Raw genomic sequence first — 21,633 nt, forward strand, 5'->3', positions numbered from 1 at the left:
ATTAAAAAAAAGGTTAGATATCCGTCTTCCCGAGTAGATTACACTACGCCCGTATTACCACATTAAAACACCAAATGCACTAGCTATTAATTTTTTTTTAATCGTGGCTTCCCAAAAGCTGGATGCTGACAATTATATTTACCTCTTTATGAAGGTGTAGTCTGTAGTCCCCTGTAATTCCCCTTTAGTTGTTTATTGCCCACCAAAGCCAAGAGATATATGCTTTTTTGGACTTAGTTTTTCTTGCCTTTACAGAAGAAACCTTTACGCTTGGCTCTATACAAGCGATGTGGCATTTTCTTTTTACCCTCGGGTGTGCGTTTTTGTTTTCGTCAGCGTATTAGATTATGTGACTGCTTGTGGTCTTGTGTTTTTAGGTTTCCTCGCAAAGATTAAAGTGCGTAACTCATTTCATATGGAGTAACTTTCCAACTGTAGTTTCACCCATTGCTTCTATCTCTATTTTCTTAAAATTAGAAACATACGACAAGGGCTTTTCCCCTTTTGTTTTATTCAAAGTAATAGACTCAATTGTAGCGCTCTTAAATTAACACCCTGTATTACATTTATTTTCCATTCCGCAATCTCCACGCAATCTTTCTTATTAAATCCTAAGTGTCCATTTGTAAAATTCAAGAAGCCAGGTTGATCTTAAGTTGATCCTACTGTCCTCTTGTCTGAAAGCTCTCATTTCGGAGCTCCTTAAATGATGTATTCTGTCTGGGTTTCTAACCTATATATTACAGCCTCAGATTTGAGTAAAGGCTGTTTCATTCTGATCCTTGCTTATACGGAAAGGCCGGATGTCTTGGTGCTTCTACCGTTTCAGGCTTCTGTTGACGAATGAAGGTATTGAAGGCAAGTTGTCATGTCACTATATCATCCAAGGAAGATATTCAGATAACAAATTCTACTCCTGAGAAGGTTTTTATATCATAAAATAGCACTCAGAAGATCTTCTGGATTCACAGGACATATGGACAGCTTTTTGGAAGCGGTAATTTTCTGTAAATGTAGTGTCATAATATTTATTTTTTCATTATGATATCTCGCCTGTGTTGAAAGGTGTACCACGTTTCTTGACCTGAAATCGGCGAAAACTTGTACAGAATGTTTTTCCAGCTTCGACTAATGTCTAACAAAAATATCGTTTTGTTTTTGGATCATTACTATAAAGCGATAGGAGGATCGAGCGATACGTGCGGCTCCCTTATTTTGTAAAACGAAAAGGTTCAGAGACTTTATCATACGGATGTGACTTCTTTATGAAATATCGAATCTTGATTATCAGAAGTAAAAAGTAAGAATAAGTTATCTGTCAAATGGCGGTTGAGCAAGGGTCAATACAGTTTTTTAGCAATCTATTACGTTACGACGTTACTCCATTATCGACTATTTTTCACATTTATACCGAAGTTGAGTCTATTTCGTTTCGACAGATATCTCAGCAAGAATATCTATGCTTTTTTTGGTGTCAACTGTTATTCGTTAGATATCAAAAGTTTGTCATTAATTAACATAAACTGATGACAGTAGCATTACCCTGTTTTACTATTATCCTGTTCTATTTATTTCATACAAACATGTTTCATGGTCCTATAAAGAATAATAAGGTTGTGAAAATTGTTTCTCCAGTTAAAAAGTTTTTTTTTTTTCTATCTACTGCTCAAACCCTTTCTGGAATTGTAAAGGATGGTTTATAAGTAAGACTTCACTATTTTTTTTTTTAGAATAGACCAATACTTTCAACATTTGTGTTCCATTTAATTTTACAGACAATGCTGCAGAGTTTCAAACGCTAAGAATATTTGAGTTTCTCAAATCAACGCCGAATACTACCCTTGGTACACTTCCGCAAATATATAAGTTATAATTCGGTAAAATGTTGGCTTATACGGAAAAACCGAAGAAGTTGCTTGAGGTTATTTCACAGATCTAGCTTTCAAAGCATAACGACCAGATCAAATTTGTAGACCTTCCCTACATAAAGCACATCATACCTCTTACAGATCTTTCCGGCAGATTATGTTAATGCTATATTCCAAGCTTTTTGACTGCTGGGAGTCTCGAAGTGCTACTTAGTGCTTTTTCGAATGGAGAGGTCGTACCGGGAACGTCAACGTTCTCTGGAAATTTCAAGATACTCGATCAACTGAAACCTCTGTCAAAAGGCCAGAAACGTTTGCCTCTTTATTTGATGCAGGAAAAACGCTGGCTTCCTGTTTGCGAAACGAACAAGAATATATTTGTGAAAGCCGGCATTGCTCCTTCAAAAATACTTGCTGATGTTGAGGCTTTGTGCAGATTTTCGTCAAGCGTTGCGGTCCTTGACGCTAGAGTAGATTTTTTTAGATGGGAAGATGAAAACATCGAAAAACTTTTGTGTGGGCTCGTTTTCTCGTACCAGACTATCCCCATGATTAAATTTTTGACTTCTACGATCAAATATTTGAAATAACTTTCCACGGTAAAATACCCTTTAATGATATCCTAAAACGTTGCTTAGAAAATACTGTTGGTTCCGAATTGGTAACAACTAAGATAAGCTTATCACCTTATTTAGCGCTGCGAGATAAGAAAAGTCTATTAATGGCCAGATCAAAACAATTGCAAAGTTGGATTAAAGTTATCAGAGTCAGACCAAGGAACACGTTAACTAAACCAGAAAAATTAATTACGAAGCCTGTCACATCGCTATAATTTCTCTACATGTCAGCAATTCCTTATGTATGAAGAGTTCATTCTTCTAGGCGAAAAAGTATGTCTATTAGATCCCGGACAACTAGACAGATGCACTTTGCCAGCAGCACAAAAGGTTTCTGATCCAGAAGTAAATAACCGAACTTAATTCATATTATGTGTCTCTCCAAACAACCGCATGCATATGGAACAGCTGCTTGGCAGATACAAAACGATATTCGACGAACTAGAATACAGAAAATGCATGTAAAAAAAACTTTTTTTCGTTATTTATTATTTCCTTTTTTTCGATGACGTCTTCCACATGTGTAAAGATAGCCTGCTTGAAGTAGATGAAGAACAACCGAGAATTGAACTTCAAATACCAGAGGTGTTTCAGCAACGTTTCGGTTATGCACCATGTTACAACAACAACTTTACCAATTACATAAAGCGCTGGCAATTATTTACATTCACCTCCAAGTATGCCACTTTTTCAGTTATACAAGGCAATGTTCGTATGTTTTTATGACAAGCTAATGGTCGAACTCAAGTAATGTGTTTGTTAAAACTCACACAACTCCGAACTTGTACCTCAATTGTGGAGGCAATGTCTTGTGGGGTGCTAAATCAGCTGACAAATATTTCGTTTAGAGAGTATTAGTCAATAGTTAATTTTGATTAGATTGCGCAGGATTACATGGAAAATGTTTGTCGACCCGTTTCTGAACTTCACAAACCCCTAGACAAAAAGGGAAGTCGAGACGAAATTTATAGCTGATTATAAAAGACCTTCGGACTACATCAAAGATCGGATGAGAGTGTTGAAGCATGTGAAATTTCGTGTTAAAGCGAATCCTGTATATCCAAGTAATAATAACTTGTCACCAGTAAATTCAAATTCACCGGCGCCTTCGAAAATTTTATTCGCTGCTCGCGATATTCTGTATATCAAAACAGCAATTAAAGAACCTTTCTAAGGCAATTTAATGATTGCTTGTTTCGAACTCAAACAAAAGCTCAACGATGCTGCAGAGGCCCCGGTCAGATATGACACATTTGAAAAAACGTTGACAACGTTGTATACATAAACGATAAATCGAAAAATCTTAGGCGACGGAAACGCCGTCACCGCCCACTGTCTCAAGCTCTACTAAAATTCCGTCGTATCCTATCGTTGTGCTGGCATGCTCTGGCTGTTTAAAGTATCCAACAAGAGTCGCTTCCAGGAGCTGGCCAGCAAATCTCTCATCGTCGAGAACAGAAATACGTTTCTGTTAGAAATGATGTTAACGCTACCAATCGTGTACAATCGAAGGGAATGAGCAGGAGATACGTAAGTGGTCAGAAGAAAACCATCGATAAGGACGAGGTTTTGTACAATGGCGACTGCGACGGAAAAATTGCTACGTGTAAGGACAAAGTTGATGGTAACGCAGTGAAAGAAATCTGACTCATAGGGTTTTGAAAATGGTGCAACTGGACTACATCTATATGGAAACGTATCTGCGTGACACCGTTATCTTGATAAGGCGGATTGGAAACGCAATTAACTAGATGTATCGTGAGGGGGACACGTAAGTACAACGAAGGATGCAGTTGAAAGGCGCCACTTTAAAATAATCAAAAGTGGATGGAACGATAAAACAGCTTCTTCATATCATTGCTTTGCGGAACAGAGACTTGAGTAGACACGCGATGCAGTGTACAAAGAGTTTAGCTGAGTGAGGACAAATCACGAGTGCGAATCAGTTCGGGCCTTCAGTAAGAATTATGGGGACAGATTGCAAACACAGAACCCTAGTACAATAATTCAGACTTGGATGGCACACCATGATCATATACCAGTGATGATTACAGTACCGTAAATTATAGTAGCGCCGACGCAAGTGAAGGTAAATACGGCCTAATTATATATGGCGGAATATTAATAGAACCAATTTGCGACCTCTCGTTATCTATTCCTTCAGATCACGAGCCTAGTTTTGATAGAATGGTAGAACGTCAGCTTGATGTCCATAACTAAAATGGCGATAAAGTGAATGAGAGCATCAACAGTAAACTTGAGCAAGTATTGAAGATCACCCAAAAATATGTAATTGGTATACGAGTCCGTGTGAACCATTTTAATTTTATATTGAAAGCAGTTCAACACTTTGTTAGTGAACCACTACGTGCGGAGAATGTCGACGCTAAGGTGACCGTAACCATAGTGACGGCTTAGACAATACAATCTAGAAAACCTAATCGACGCCTTTGAATCCTATCTAATAACATAACGAAAATCCCAACTATTACATGAATGGCCAAGATGAGTCGGCTTTAAGATTGCTTGATCGGCTCGTAGTTGGGAAGGAGCGCTGATAAGCCCAAAAACTAAGCCAGTATCAACTGAGCTTATAACGATTTTGCAAGCATATATGATAGTCTGAGATGTCGTTTTTGTATATAGAAATACGGTGTAAGATTTTCGCTTTGGTGTGAAGAACAAATGAGAGTGTAGCTCAGAAATACACTTACGGCAAGCATGCTGAGGCGTGTTAAATCGATATCGTGTGTTTCCTGAACTGGCCCGTTCGGACTGACTTAGCTGCACATGCACTTATTGGTGACCTTACTGTATTACTTGTGGTCGCAGTATCTAAGTCTTTACTATAGCAGGATGAAAAAGGTATGCTTTTAAAAATGCTTACTTAAGGCCTATAATGTTCAAGGTGCACGTGTTTGATGAAAGCGTTTGCTGATTTGATAAATGATCATAAATTATAAGTGTATAATTGATATTTCATGAGAGCTTTCTAGGCGAATAGTGAGCTGCTATGGCAAATGGTTGAGAGAGCTGTTATTGCAATAACTGAGGGGGCTGCATGAAAGGCGATCTAAGTAAGCCCAGTAGGCGTATATACATTGATGCCCTTTAAGATTGAAGTACATGCAGTCATAATCGCTGTGCAGTAGAGTTTATAAAGAACACGTTTTTACTTTTGACAAAAGTGATATACGCGTTTTTGATGTTACAATTCGACTTGTAGAAGTCGAAGTGAAATAAATTGGCGGTCCTCTATCATTTGCTAATGGGTGATGTCTGTTTATTTGGTAGGTATGTTTAATAATAAGTGAATTTTCTAATCCTTAGCATTTCTACAGTAGACAGGAAAGAAGATGTGCTATTAGGAATGGATGCGTTGAGCAGATTACCCTTTTACAAAGAAATTATCACTTTGAAGATACTCAATAGTCAATTTGTATCGGTTGTGTGTACTTGATGTAAATTGTGATCGATTCTGCTTGCCTAAATGAGCATTTAAACTTATCCCTAAGTTGAAATGCTCATTTACAGAACGTTTAGAGAATCTGTGTATTAGTATATACAAATCCCAATGGTTTGAAGAGTAACCTTCCGTACAATATATTTCCATTCTTTGCTCTAAAATACATATTAATGTAGTGGCCAACTAAAACAACCTTAAGCATGACGTTTTCTGAGACACGTTTTATCTTACACTGAGTGTAAAGTTTTATCCAAATATCCATCTAGAGTATAGAAATACCAAAGGTAGCGTTTTGAAGATGCACTATTTTCGTTTGTAGCGATAGCACATGACTACAAATATATATAAACATGTATTTACATTATATCCTAGCCCCCGTAACCTTGCCGGATAGTCTTTTTAAATAGGGTACATAGTGAGTCCATATACCGAGAATTATAAAACTGTTATGTGTCAAAGCAGAATGTTAGACGTAAGATTCAAAATATTTAGCGAAAACATACTCAAAAATAATTGATAGATGGGTGTAAGTAAGAATGTTCCATAACTATAAACAGTAACCAGTATAAGAGCCTCCCTTTTTCCTGGGGTCAACCATTTGCATCTATTAAAAAACGGACCGCATAGTACATGAAGATTGATTTGTTTGATGATTTGTTTTTTTTTGCACAATTTAAGCAATTGTAGTTGAATTTCCCTGCGTATGAATAATTGATTATTTCTTCTCCAGATTCTTACATTATACAGCCAATATTCATCAGAAAGCTTTTCTCATGATAGCGGTAAAAGCTCCTTGAGACATTTGCAAATGCACGTTTCAAGTCTTTCTCAAAAAGTAGTGTACGTGTCTATTCAAAAATTAACATCGTATGAAGTGAACTCTTTTTAATAAATAAAATCGCCAAACTTTTGTACAATTAATACGATTAAAAAATCTGCATAGCTACACAAATTAAGTACCTTCATTTTATTCACTTCAGTCTCTCACGAAAGCAGTTAGCAACAACGAAAACGTGGAGACATTTGAGGGGCTTCTGCTAATAAACTACTACTTGACAGAAATACCTCAACGTTAACACAGTGCATTCGGTAAACCGGGTATTGAAAAACAGCCCGTAAACAAATGGCCTTCGTATTATCGAGACGCTATATGCCATTTACCTTCTTTTGAGAAATAAACAATGTATGCCATTAATAGTGAAGTTAGTGTTGCGTTTAAGCTTTCAGTAACGCGATGACCATTTATTCTCCGTTTATTGAAGTGCGGCTGTCAGAATTACTCACCTTATATAGGACAGCGTTACCTATCTTAGCTCGGCTGCCTTAACTTATCGACTTCTCGAAAGGGAAATATTATAATATATTGTTTTCTAATACGTTAATATGTATAACATAGTAGTAACAGAATAGCAATTTATTGTTACACTTTTATTTCTTCCATAATAATCTCGTTGCTAACTAGGCAAATCTATTTTAAAATACCCGAAAAAAAGGTTTTCTAAAATGGTCAATAGCGTCGTTTTCAAAAAACGTAAACTAGACCAAGCAGCTTCTGCTAGCACACTTAAATCGATATCTCATTTATTTATTCTGAAATAATGTGGACTTACCAATTTATCGTTGGATACTCTTATTGATATGAAAGAAGGGATAACCCCGAAAAAAAAGTCTCATGTTGTTTATTGCCTTAGAAGTTTATTTTTTTCATAAAGCAAAAAAAAAGTTTGCAAAAAGCGTTTGTAAATATATACAAGTTACACTGGACACAACTAACTAAATGTCCATGGATCTACACCTATTACTAGATGTGCACCGTGAATACGTTAATGACCCCCTAACCTTTTGATTGAAGTATTTTCGAATACCTACGCTTCCTACCGGTAGCCTATGGAACAGGTAATTCTACCTGTTTTTTTTCACCTGTTTCTAACTAAGGTTCGGTAGCTTCATAATTAGAGCATGTTTGTGTTGTTCTTGGGATAAAAATTCGACTATATCTTTTTTTAACGGATTTCACGTTTTTGGAAGTTCTACACAACAAAAACCAAGTTCTATTCGAGCGCATTCTAAATTACTAATATAGTATCTCTTTTCTAAGGGTTGCCGTGTTGAAGTTCTACAACTATCCGACAACGTAGTTTACGGCAATGTGCAACGTGAATTAAGGCTTGCATAGGATTATGTGAGTCTCTTACCTGACCACCTCGTTCAAATTCGCAAAAGGCCGAGTCTACATAATAATAATCCATATAATGATAACGACTAAAAACGACGACCTTTTCGAGCGAGGACGATGTAGTAGTGACTAGTAAACACTAATTTCTAAGATTATTATTATTGTTATTATTAGATGAACAATATAATTAATCATTTAACGGTAGTAAAAAAAAACAAAGTTAAACAAATGCAGATGATGAAACTGTCACTTGATATAGCAACGGAGTCTATATCGATCAGTTATAGGGACGTATAGCAAAGAAAAAGGATATCGACTCTAAGGCCCGGAAGGCTAAACCTCTTACTAGAGAAGCCAGCGGTCGCCGGTTTAGGCCTTGTCAATGGCATAGTTTACTCGACGTGTGTGAATAAAGAGAAGTATCAAGTATCATACAGAATAAAATCTAGGGCTTGAACATAGGGCGACAGTCATATATTCAAAAACGGAAACGGCCCACACGGATGGGCGTTTAATACCATCTATAGGTATGTGTACTCAGACAATTTAACGAAATTTGCATGACAGACAAAACCCAGTGGTTTATTTTGAAAATCCCAGATTCAACACAGATTCTTTTGCAGAGAACATTATTTTCTGTTAACGTTCACGCACGTCCGTACACGTGAGTTTTCGAAGGATGTTGGTCTAGATAAATATTCGGAGTCTCACATCAGCTGGCTTGATGGCAAACTGCCCCACTGAAGTAGTATGTCAGGCAGCTAGCGTCCTCTATTACCACGAAACGAGCCGTGTGCCTTGACGACCTCACCAAGTATTCTTAGGTTTAGTGGCAATACTTTATTACTGCAGCATCAGTGTAAGCTTTGACTGCCGAGACAAATCAGACAACCTTAGTTGTTGTTAAAAATTTGACTGCTTTAAAGATTAGTTGCCCTAAACGAACAAATTCATCCGTAAAAACAACTCTCCTTAAATAATGTACCATAAATAGAGCGAACACAGTAATCTTTTCTCTCACGCCTATACACCTACAGGTTTAATGGGTGGGTCAACAAGCATAATTTAACCGATCTCCACAGACTCTATCGTATTATTCTCAATTCTATTTAATTGCTAGCGTTTTATTTTTTATTATTCACTTGGAGGGATATCTATTATAATATTATTGGGTTATAAAAAAAGCACTGACCGTTTTTAAAACTAATATTTTAAAGTAATATTACTAAATATGGGCCTTTTTGATCGATGGCGTTTTGATATATTTCTCAGGCAGGCTCATAACCCCATTACTCTAATAGTTCTGTGGTTGAGCAAAAATTGTGACTAGCGACCTTTGCACTCGTTTATTTAATATATATATCGGATATAAAAAATTTCTCATCCAAAGACTCAACATTTTTGCCAGATAGTTCTATGTGGTTTGGCATCAGTCGAAGCGAACGCCTTTTCAGTAGTTCCGGTTGATTCCGTCAGTTTTTCTAACAACTTGTGATTTTTTTAGTTGTTGGCAGTAAAAGTCCTAATTAATCGTTTTGCTTGACGGCAATAGCTCAAACTGCACAATTCTTTCCCAGTGTCACGAAACATATAGCATCACCTTCTTTAACGTCAGGTTGGGCTTGATCGCAGATTGTGGAGCATATATTTTTAATTTTCTTTTATGTGACCTCTTTTTCATCATCGGTAGTCAAACTAGTCTTGATTTGGTTACGTCTTTGTAGAACTGTGCAGACGAAGATACGGTCGGTTTTACGCTAGTCGGCCTGGCAGCCAAACACCGACCTTATTTTTGTAGCCGGCTTCTTTAGATCGCGTAAGAATCGTTGGTTGTCGATGCTTTGTCCCTTATCCATCTCATGGCTACTCATGTGATCGTCTTGTTCAGTTCTTGCAACTTTTTCTTTACTTGATCAGCAACTGTAAACAGCATCGTTAGCATTGAAACTTCCAGAATGAAAGCAAACAGAATTATGTTTGGGCCGTTCCTGCCGGTAATACTTCTGGACCATAACCAGCACAATAGTTTCTATAGGCCTGAACAACCATTATTGTAATAAATCTGTAAATATAGCGATTTTTTTTTCACATATCTTCAAGGCGCTTCACCTTAAGTCATTCTAATAATTTTAGCTCACCTGTTAATGCGAAAGCAGTCTTCAAATGACGCTAATGCCGACGCGACTCATATGATCTGAAACAATACACTCAAGCCATTTAGCCAGAGGAGCTGCCAGCCCTTTTTCGATGTCTCAGTATATTTGATCTAGAAAAACAAAATTCGCATTAGGAAAGCTAACTTCTTTTTTGTTTGGTAAAATGCAATATGCGAACGGCTCAGATAGACAGAGTCTGCCTACGTAGTATTCAGCATATATTTACATACTGTGAAAGTAAATCATACAAGTTAAATACAACGAATGTTTCAGTTGAAAATTGCCATTTTGTATTTGCCATTTGTTTTATTATTTACCCACATCCGACTATATCGTGGCTCCTTACTTAACTTTGGTTACCCTCATCCGTTGTTGGTTGTCTATTGCATTAGGGCACAGTATGAATAGTTGTATATGCATCGAGATGCTCAGTGAAGATTTGGCCTGCTGGGTCAGTGCATGTTGATTAGCATTCAGGAATCTCAGTGAACGCACTAATGACAACAGAGCACCTCTTATTGATGAATAGTAGCGATGGCTGTTCCGCAGATGTTCATTTAGATCAGAAAATGATTTATCAACGTACGTTTAAAAATGGCACCTGTGGCTCTGATTAACAATGAGCGTGAAAGGTAACGAAGTGAACAGAGAAAAAAAATACTTCGAATCAATAATATACACTTGGATTGAAATTCCACTAGATAGAGAAAATGTGAATAGTACGAGTTGGTAAAACACTACTAAAATAAATAATAACACAGTAAAGTAATAATAATTATTGTTAATATTTCCTGCAACATTTATTTTTGGCGCGGACAACATTTGGCACATTCAATTACATGCAATGTGTAATTGAGTAAAGATTACTTGTTCTTTAATTTTTCGAGGCTTGAACATTTCGTAGATAGGCATCCTCACATTTATCGATACGACGCACTGTGGCAGCGTACTGGTGGCTATTTCCAAAGTTTGTTCATGATGTAAACGGGCTTTTAAGGTAACACAAACGTGATCGGCGTCTCTGTGACAAATCGTCTAAGATTGTTAGAAGCGTTTTTTTGAGCCATATTAACTAATTTTCAAAGTATTTCAATCTGAACACCATTGAAGACCTTCTAGGTTAGGTTAGCTGTTAGGTTAGGTTAGGTTAGGTTAGCTGTTAGGTTAGGTTAGCTGTTAGGTTAGATTAGGTTAGGTTAGCTGTTAGGTTAGGTTAGCTGTTAGGTTAGGTTAGGTTAGGTTAGCTGTTAGGTTAGGTTAGGTTAGCTCTTAGGTTAGGTTAGCTGTTAGGTTAGGTTAGGTTAGGTTAGGTTTATTGTAGCGTGAAGAAGTTAGATGATAGTTAAAGATGGCTCAGATTTCTTTCCGTCATGGATGCAAGTTCGTTTGCGTCTTAGGAACAAGTATCGATCACAAATACACGCATTCGTGAAACCGCTAGCGGCCACATCAAAAAGACCCGAGCCTGGTTGTTACTGTAGCTACTGTGTCTGAGCGGCACACGATTCGCTGAGAGAAAGCTGAAGCACGTGATGTTACATTAAATCACGTCTTCGAGCTTAAATCGTGTCTTTAGGTGACTAGTTGCCGGATTTTATGTGAAAGCATCCTCATATGTGAAAGAAAAGTGAACTACGTACACGATATCAAGGGGCGCATAATGTTCACTATTATTCTGATTGCTTTTGCTGTGCTTCTATATGTAGTCACTCCATGTAGTAGTCAGATGACTTATACATGGAATGACATGATCCGAACTAGTTGTCGAAAAACATTTAGATCGGCTCTATTTGGGCGGGAATTGTTTTCGATTTCCAGTCTCTAACCACAAACAGGAAACACTAACGATCTCGAATTGTTTTATTCACTTGAAGGCTTTTTTTAGAACATTACTAACATTTGTAGCTGTGAACACCTGATTCATTTTCATAAATTTCACGGCTCCATCATACAAGTCTGTTGTGGATACACAGTAGCAGTTAAATAGTAAATTAAAGCTTAGTTAAAAAAAAAAACAAGCACATCTATCAAGGACAGCCAAAAATAGATGACTTTCAGTCCCGAGCTCAGCTCATATATGTCGAGTAACTGTGTTGAAAAACTATGTTATTGAATTCGTCTCTTGTTGTTTAGTTTTTTGCGATAGTTCTTCACATGTCGAACCCACGTTCCTGACGGAAATAATTTCTTCTTCTTATTCCACCCAGTGTTCCTACGCATCTATCTGTAGTGATTCGACGTCTGATAATGCCCTGAAAAGGGCGGAAACAGAGCTGACTATTCAGCTGCACTTGGTTGCTACGAAAGTTATTGTATTTCAGCCCAATTTAGGGCAGTAAAAGTATATAGTTTTCTCTAGTCAACGTACATGTGACGTTTAGGCACATATCTAAAGAATATTTAATATTAGCGGACGCAGTTGCAGACCATAATAGTCACAGATGTACTTTTTGGGCCTTGTGGTTCCTCTATAATAGGTTATGGGGAAAAATATATTCGTGACATGGGTCGACTGCTAAATACCAGTATGGCTTTTTCACTAGCGTTCCAAACTCTCAGATACACTCAGAACAATTACCAGATCGTGAAATATTATTCACGTTCCGTTTCCAAAATCTTAGACAACGAATCAAAAAGACTTTCTCTAAATTCTGCCAGGATCATGTAGCACTACAGGTATCAGGGGTCTTTTAAAACAGCTTATGATATATTTTGACAGATGCCGAAAATAGCGATTATAGCTTTTAAACATGCGGAACCGCTTAGCCGTTCGTCATAGGATTCGTTTTTGGTCTTCACGTAGGTATGAGTACAATATAATTTCTTATTCTAGCTGTTTGGTGAAATTCACTTGTCACAGAGGACAAAAGTGTGAAATGAAGCGCGCTTTAACTAACTCCAAAGAAGTTCTGAGTGACTGTATATATTAATAGAATACTACCGAAACAGACGTCAATGCCAAATTTGTTTATGCTATAGCTCAGAAAAATAAATTAGGTCCTTTTGTACGCAGTTCGCAGTAACAATGTCGTAGACCGCCGGTTAAAATGACCATTTGCCTATTTCTGAAAGCAATATTATTAAAACAGTTGTTTTTTTTATCAAGAAAGAACTAAAATTATGTGTTAGCAACATACATTTTACGATATCAATGAAGCTGTTAATTCGATAAGATTTAGTCTTCAAGTCTCGAATAACTTACGGCGTCTAAAGTAGTTACTTGAAAGTCATCAGGGTCGTGCTTTCTCAGTGTCAGGTTTTTTTTATAGAGTTTCTATGCAAAATGCCCTTATCGGCGTCCATCGAAGGTCATAGGGGCTGTGGTAGGCTACATTTTGACATATATCTTTTTTTAGAGAACGTGCTCTCCTGATAAAATATCATCAAAATATTTAACCGAGAATATGTTTGAAAAAAGTTATTCCAGGCACTAGACGGGAATACGCGATGAGCTGGCTCAAAATATATCATACGCTCCTACAGTTGAATATGGTTTTTCAAATAAAAATGCTTGATGAAAAATTAAAGTTTAACAGTATCTTACACAATTTATGTAAGGGAATTTCATCGATGTACAAAAGGCGGTTGGCTGGCCTCGATGAGCTGAGCAAAGATAAGATATTTCGTGTGGGCATTTCAAAGTAAGGATGGCGAGAAGTCAACCGATAGTACCTGTTCCAAAATCCGAATCGGAACGTTATATATGTTATATTTCTATATCTAAGGTTGATATTTTGTGCAAAGGACGTAAGCGGACGCTTCTCAGCTACCAACTGCATATATATGTATGACTTACCATTGCTATACGTGTTAACGCTGGCCACACGTTACCTAGCCTAAATCAATGTTCTCATTATGTGACAGTGATTATATAATTTATTGGTATCTAAAAAAGGTCATCACGAAGTTCAGCAATTCCAAGATGAAGTACTTATTTACATGCAAACTCGCTATTAAATAGCTGCGTGGTGTTTATCGGAAACTGAAAATAGTAGAAGCAAACGACGATCAAACAAATATTTAACGAATTCTAAACCAAAAAATAGCATTTGTGACTTGTCGCCATGTGCCGATTGCCTGTACCCTTTCAGAAATTAAAAGGAACACGAAAACAACATCGAAATAGTTTCTGACAAAGACGAAAATTGAAAGGGGGGATTGACCAGATAAAAGCTTATACAGATTTCTAGCAGATCTTAAAATACAATATCGGCACTGAGAGAAAAAGAGGGCGAAAACGAGACAGACAGACAGACAGAGAGAGAGAGATGCCCAAAACAACAAAAAAACCTTGAACAGCACTGTACATTAATATTATTATTATAATTATTGTAAATTTTCAAACAAGCTAAGTGCAATACATTGTAGAGTAAGTACTTATCTCTTAAATTTCTGCATTGAAGCATATTTTCCATATAAATCAACTATATTCATAACGACGCCGCTAATAGTTTAAACATTAGTATTTCATAATTGAAAAAACATCAATTGTATTCTAGGTATTATAAAGAGCGTAAATTGCTATTAATACCGTCATCATTATTGGCAAGGTGATAGGCTGCATATTTTACAAAGCCAGAAAAAAAAACACTTACTGCCGCTACGCTCGCCTACTGAAAATTTAAATTAGGGATATCTTACAGGCTGATTTGGGCATATACCTCCAACCGCATATTAGGTACACACTTAATTGGGTAAAGAACACATTTCCTGTGTTTGATTTATAGCCTCATTATTATTTGGAACACCCTGTTGCAATGGTCAGGAATGCAAATTTCCTAGCCACAAACAACGTATTTGAGCCAGCTCGCCACATGGCCAAACGGGAACTGCCAGTAAGCGTTTCAAATGCAATGAAGTAAACGAAAATAGAAGCAAATGGAGGTAAGGAAGAATAATGATTTGTCGTTTTCATGAAAATGTCACACGCAACTGATGTGACTATTGTCATTCCTTTATGTCATCGACCTTTATCTGTTTTCACACGGCTTCCTTTTGTGTCTGGTAACGCGAAGCTATGGGCAAGGTGGTAATATCAAATATTTTACGATGCATATTAAGGCGAGTGTATGTTCATACGGTAAAGTTAATTAAAAGTCTCAACCTTAAAACAGGTCATCTAAAGTTCTATGTTTAAAAGATATCTTTCGGATAATCATTTTGTTCTTCTTCTGTAACTGTAGGTGGCGAGAGTGGTATGTATTTAGAAAAAAAAAATAGGTTCCATAAAATGTAACACACATCTTACTCTTGAGTACGCAGACAAAAACAGAGAGCATTATGCAATAGTATATGTATTAAACATGGAAGAATAGATGCTGCCAATAATTCGCTGTAGAGGTCATATAAGGGTAAGCTTCCCTTGATAAAAGCCAAAGAGGTGCTATCGGTTAGCAGCCTAGACAAACGCTCCATTACATTGGTTCGAAATCATTCGGAAAAGATCTCCTTCCCCTGAGTACAACGTAAATTTCATTGTCGTTTTAAGCAAAGTAAAAAAACGTAAGTAAGACGATTACTACTACTATCAGTCGCCTCTTGAAGTAAGTGAAGGCAGCACAAACACACACAACTTCCCATTGCCTTTTAGCATTTCGCCCGGCATCGAGCAACACGCAGCTATATAGGCAGGTTACTATGTAAAATTGTCGTCGGGAACGAAACGTCGACGTAAAGCAGGGAAATAAGACTGAGTTAGAGAAATTAGATCTTAGAGAAAAACGGCGATTTGCGTTTAGTGTAACTGAAGGAGCTATATAAAAACAACATAGTCAACAGAAATCCCCATATCTTCTAGAGGCGTTGGGTGATCGAAATTATATAACAGAACAGACGACATCGACCATGGCTTTAAGTTTTTTAACATCAAACCTGTAAATTTCTGATGAGACGGAATAAATAAATTGATTAAGTCATAAAAAACCATAGAGGGTGACAGCGATACCCAATAAATGAACTTGATACTAGAATTCAAGTAAAAAGAAACTACGTCTTTATTGTTAGGTGAAACTATTGCTAACACCTATATACTAACCTAATGTATATGTATGTGCAATGAATATTTGTATAGACAGTTATTTTTATAATCTTATCTGAATCAATAGCTTCAGCTGAGTTTATTTACTTATATTATAATCGTTCAACCGCCAGGGCTAGGTTCCACACTCGACTCACATGAAATAGGCATTGCCCTTACGGTGCCCAGTGGCAAGTAAGCAATATTAATCGAAACTGTCTTTGAAGGTCACGTGCGTACAAATTACCTAGAATTCGTGTTACTAATACTAGCAGCGCGGAGCTTCATATTGGGCATCTCTATCAGAGTATATTTCTTAGTATGTGGTCATCGAATGTTTTTCCTCCTCGTTCACGGCCTGCCAGCGTCCTCAAGATGTGGTTACTTTAACGCTGTCTGGCGGTTTTCAGCTGAGCGTTACTTCAGAATTAAGTAGCTATCAGCTGACACTATGCCACAACATGGTTGCCCTGTCTTCCATCTGTTGTAATTAGAATTAGTTTTATACTCGGAGGATATACCTATCGGTGCGTTGGGAGCTTGAGTAAGCTGGATGCTATCAAGCGAGTGACAGCAAACTCGGCTACTAAATGAAAAATGCTACAAGAGTTTTACGTTTACTAATGTATTGTTTTGGGCTGTTGCCCTCTCTCAGCGCGCGTAGCTTCAAACGTAGGCCAGCCCTATGTGTGTAAGTTGCAACGAATTCGTCATTTTAATATTATGCGAACTTAACCTAATTAACGATGTTTTCCGATGGCGAGGTTTCAGATAGGCTGCCTCCGCGGTAACTAAATAGCCTATAAGCCTCCGATGCTTGAGGTGCCAGATCGACATTTAGATAGACGTAGCGACAGAGCCTGACAGCGAAACAAAGCGCTTGCCTAGGGTACCTGATTCGTACTCCATTAGATATTTACTAATAGCTTAATAGCAAGGCGCTGCAGACTTCCAACACAAGTGCAAGGTGTATAAATAGAGAAATTCGGGACAAAAAAGGTCTCAAAAAATTTAGGAGAGATCTGAGAAGGAAGCTTTTAGGGTCGACGGCAGAACTTCACTTTCAGACAAAGAACGGTATGAGAGTGGGAAAGTGGATCGATAACGAGCAATTATACAGTGACTTTTCGCATTTATAGTAATATAATAAATAAACATATTACTAGAGTAGCATTGTAGCAGTGATTACTAAATGAATGAGAGTAACTGTGAAAAAAAATATCTCGGTTTTCTGATCGTTATTATTATATGATCAGATACGATTCAAGTAAGAAAAACGAACCGTGTGTTGTTTTATGGTTACTTATGAAAATTGAGCTTAGCCTATCTTAAACTATGATTATTAATCTCTCGTTCCCAGTATTCAATTTTCGATTGTTGCCAAGAATTATTTCACAAATATTGTACCGCCGTTACCCCCGCCAAGAAGTTCTGTGGTACTGGGAATGTAGGAAGTATCCGAAACAAACATAATGTGTAAATACAAATGGAACGGATGGCTATTCTCTTCAAATACGCCTGAGTGTATTATTTACAAAAGTTTTATGTGCTTTATATGTGCATAAATATGTGTTCAGCATACTGACTAGTGGACCACCGGCGAAAGACTTTCGTTGCTTAAACATCTAGGTGTTCGACGTTGAAGTTTTGGCGGGCTACTTTTTCTAGAAGGGCTCTTCGAGACCAACTTTCGTTGAAGTGGCTTCTGACCGGGTGGTGGTAGATAATTGGCACTAGCGATGCCGGCAGATCCCGCTTGAGAACGTCTTCACTGAAAAGTTGACGGCACGTTGCGGCCGCAAGACAACGAAGACGAAAGACCTTTAAATGTGGAACGTTGATTTTATGTACTACAAGCCTCTCTAAACTTGTTTCCATTCGACAACATGTTCGAGCGATTAGCTCTTCGCGAAGACTGACCGATACGCAAGAGTCTTTCAATATGAGAAAAAACGCGCTCACTACCTGGCCAGGTAACCAGTTTATGCTAGCGCCTCGCTGTAGTAGCTGTAACATTAACTCTTCGATTAGTTCATTTGGCAATGCAGGATCATATAAGACAGCCAGAACGAAGAGACTTTCGTCACGCCATTTTTTTATCTCGTACAGCTGTTCGTCTAAATTGCTAGTGTCCATCAGTAACACTAGATTTTGAAAGTACCGAAGAACACGTTGCCGACACGTTCTTTGAGCGAAAACGGCCGCTCCCACGTAGATGATGTTAAATGCCATATAACAGCTGTAGAGATCGGACAAAACACTTAGTCGATGCCGTGGGGTCCTATTGAGGATAAAAAAGCAATAATTCTCGAAAAATCTGAGAAAATGAATTATTTGGCTCAGGTGCTGTGCGAAAGTATGCGATAAATCAATGTCAGGGCATAGCATAAATGACTTTATGTCAGCCAGTTCCTTTAGCTTGTCAATACGTGACCTCTGAAAGAAACGAAAGTACATATCACGTGGTAGCCATCCAAGCCGGAAACAGGTAACTAGAATCTGCCAATTGGTCTCCAGGTAATCCTCTTCACCTAACTGCTTTTCTAAGCGCTCGATGTCTTCAATAGATTCGAACAATCTCCATTGACCGAAGTAGATGCGCTTCTTCTTCTCCTTAGGCCCTTGCCTAAATAACAGGGATTTTCGAAAATATGTCAATTCCTTGAATGAACCTGAAGACGAATGAAAGTGACGTGATACCTCACATAACTCAAAAATGTCTGCAAGCTGATTGCGGTCTTTCTCTGTTTCTGCCGGATACCTCGCGCTCATTTGATCCACCGCATTAATGATGCCTCGATATGCTACTTTACGCATGTCATCGAGGGTAAATTGGACAAATTCATTTAAAATATCAATATGTTGACTGGTTGCTGAATTGAGAAGATCTGAAGTTGATGGCATTTTATGTCGGCCGAATTCTACAAGCAGTTGTAGCAAGTCACGCAGCTCTGTTTTGTCACATGAAAGCTGGGTCCAACCGAGAAATGCCCACTTCGACACTGTGCAGCCGCTTTTTAAAAGATAAGTAATTACACTTAATTTACGTTTATCTGAGCAGATTGCTGAATAAACAGGACAATAGAAGGTCCCAGATAACGACGTGTTCACAGGCGGAAGTTTGTCGAGTCGTAACACTTTCACAGCATAGCGCACATCATCAAAATCTCCATAGCGGCATATCGTTGCAAAAAGCTTCAGGCCTTGGTTATGACATTTGAAATAAACATCAAGCTCGTCAGAGCTGATCTGCTCTAGGAGCTTCTTAACAGGTCGCGATAGGCCACGAAGGCTCCGCATCATCTCGGCAAGATCGCCGTATCCTTTCAGCTTGCTCAGTGCATCGACTTCGCGAAAGAACCTTTTTCTCTCTGGTCCTGCGTCACAACAGGTTTGTCTCTTTCGTGCAGCCATGTTACCGATTATTGATCTTAATCACAATGTCACTTTGCTTAATCAACTTCTGCACTGCTAAGCACGCAACAGTCGACAGGATCGACACTTGCCTCAGATAGATGCACATGGAGTCGACTCTAAATTTGACTGATAAAGCTGACGAAGGTCCATTTCGTCCAAAGTTCTGCCGATGCTTTCTCGGAGAATGAGAGAGGGCGTAAGAGTTAGATAACCAAGCCAGATTTGTCGACGCAGTGGCTTACTGAGAGAGGCCAGGTGTCGCTGCCTCAGATGTCGTCAACAGCATATACAACTACACAATTTGCGTCAATGAAGGAAACTATTTTTTATATCAGATTCGCGCGAAGCCTTCTCAGAGCAAGTTTGGACAGGTGTCTTATACGGTAGAGATAATTGGCACTCCTTGCATTTATAACTCTACTATTGGGCAGTTTGCTCGTCTCCATCGCATCGATAACGCGAAGGCTCGTATGGATTGAAAAAAAAAAGAGATCAAGCAAAGGGGGTTGCAGCTTCTTCAAATCGAGCTGAGCTAGACCGCACATCACTTCGACCCGGGAAGTCTTTAGGGATGATCCTTGGAGTAACTAGCAGAACGCCTACGACCTCGCAATACCCTAAAGAGTTACCATTGATGAAAAAGGATTTCGCCAACACAGTCACCACATATAGCATATATAACGATTTTCGTCATTTCGATAGTCTATACACAAAGTGCGTTGGTACGGTCGAAGTAAGTAAGCAAGATAAAAGGGCGAATGACAAGGCTGAACCCAATCTGATAATAGATAAAGCAGAGTTGAGCTGTGTCAACGGTTTGACAAGCAAATGAATGCCTTTATTAGTAAAAGGAAACACTGAGTAAACCAGGTTTATGCTTCAGAAAAACTAAACCATAGAATTGATTGCTAAGACACCCAGAGCAACAGAACCTATTAAGAAAACTAATAAAGCGTTATTACACTTTCAAGCAGTTTAAAACCATGAATGATGTGTTGGTCGTCCCGCGGTTGAGAGAACCCAAGAGAGACACAGGCGGAATTTTAAAGGAAAAATGCTTCTGAAAATAAGTACGTTGGTATCGTATGAGTTTTTGGCTAAAAAAATCTTTAAATGGCTGTCAGCGTGTAGCAGGACAATCAAATTTAAGGACAGTAACACAGAACAAATTACGTGTCAATCCAAAAAAGTATGAAGTACGGTGCATTCATGTACAATATCCGAAAGACAGGCATTTCGGATATAAGAAGCTGTAAAAATTCTCGCCATATCTCATCTGAATTTCATAGCTAATCAGCAGGTGATTGCGTTCGTAAAAATATCGAGGGTACTAAGCATGAGCATCAAAGGCAAATTCATTGGGTTTGTTGTACGAGAGATTAACGCGGGATGGAGAGCCCGAACAATATGGGTTCGTATGTAATCAAAATACTCACGCTTTAATTGCTTTAGGAAAAACTATCGAAACATTGTTACAGTAATAATTGAATATTTACCATTCAATTTAAAAGCAAAAGTAATGCTGAAGAACTGAGGATTAGCATCATTAAGTACATTGGAGCTAGGCACCAGGTTTACGCCTTATTAAACGATGGACCCCAAGCAGGCTCAACCTGTAACTAGATATATTAAAAATATTAGCTTAGTTCGGTTAAAAGCCAACAGCGGTACTTACTAATGTCTAAAGGCCTTTTGTGTTCTTTATTATGCGTTAGCTTTTATTTTTCCTAAGTATAAAGTACGAATGCGTGAATCATTCAGGGCAGTTCCCCTTAGCGAACTGGTCAACTTACTCTGCAGGAATGGGGGTATTTATGAGGAAAAAAAACATGTTCGCTACCTAAGGCAAGTTTCGCATACGAAGGTACGGAATTTAGAACAACAGGGATTAGGCGGATAAAGTCGGAGTATTTTCTA

General features: G+C 38.0%; 1 protein-coding gene across 1 annotated transcript; it reads right to left on the reverse strand.

Annotated features, from left to right (window-relative positions):
- Nucleotides 1-7,701: 7,701 nt before the first annotated feature.
- On the reverse strand, nucleotides 7,702-21,131 carry LOC111244202 (uncharacterized). Its single transcript, XM_022791008.2, has 3 exons — nucleotides 17,886-21,131; nucleotides 10,266-10,321; nucleotides 7,702-10,047 (listed from the first exon to the last, which is right to left on the reverse strand). The coding sequence occupies exon 1, from the start codon at nucleotides 19,711-19,713 to the stop codon at nucleotides 17,917-17,919; it is 1,797 nt and encodes a 598-aa protein (XP_022646743.1). The 5' UTR covers nucleotides 19,714-21,131; the 3' UTR covers nucleotides 7,702-10,047; nucleotides 10,266-10,321; nucleotides 17,886-17,916.
- Nucleotides 21,132-21,633: the final 502 nt, after the last annotated feature.

This window comes from Varroa destructor, unplaced genomic scaffold (genome assembly GCF_002443255.2).
Source record: "Varroa destructor unplaced genomic scaffold, Vdes_3.0 BEIS01000002.1, whole genome shotgun sequence".
Lineage (NCBI taxonomy): Eukaryota > Metazoa > Arthropoda > Arachnida > Mesostigmata > Varroidae > Varroa > Varroa destructor.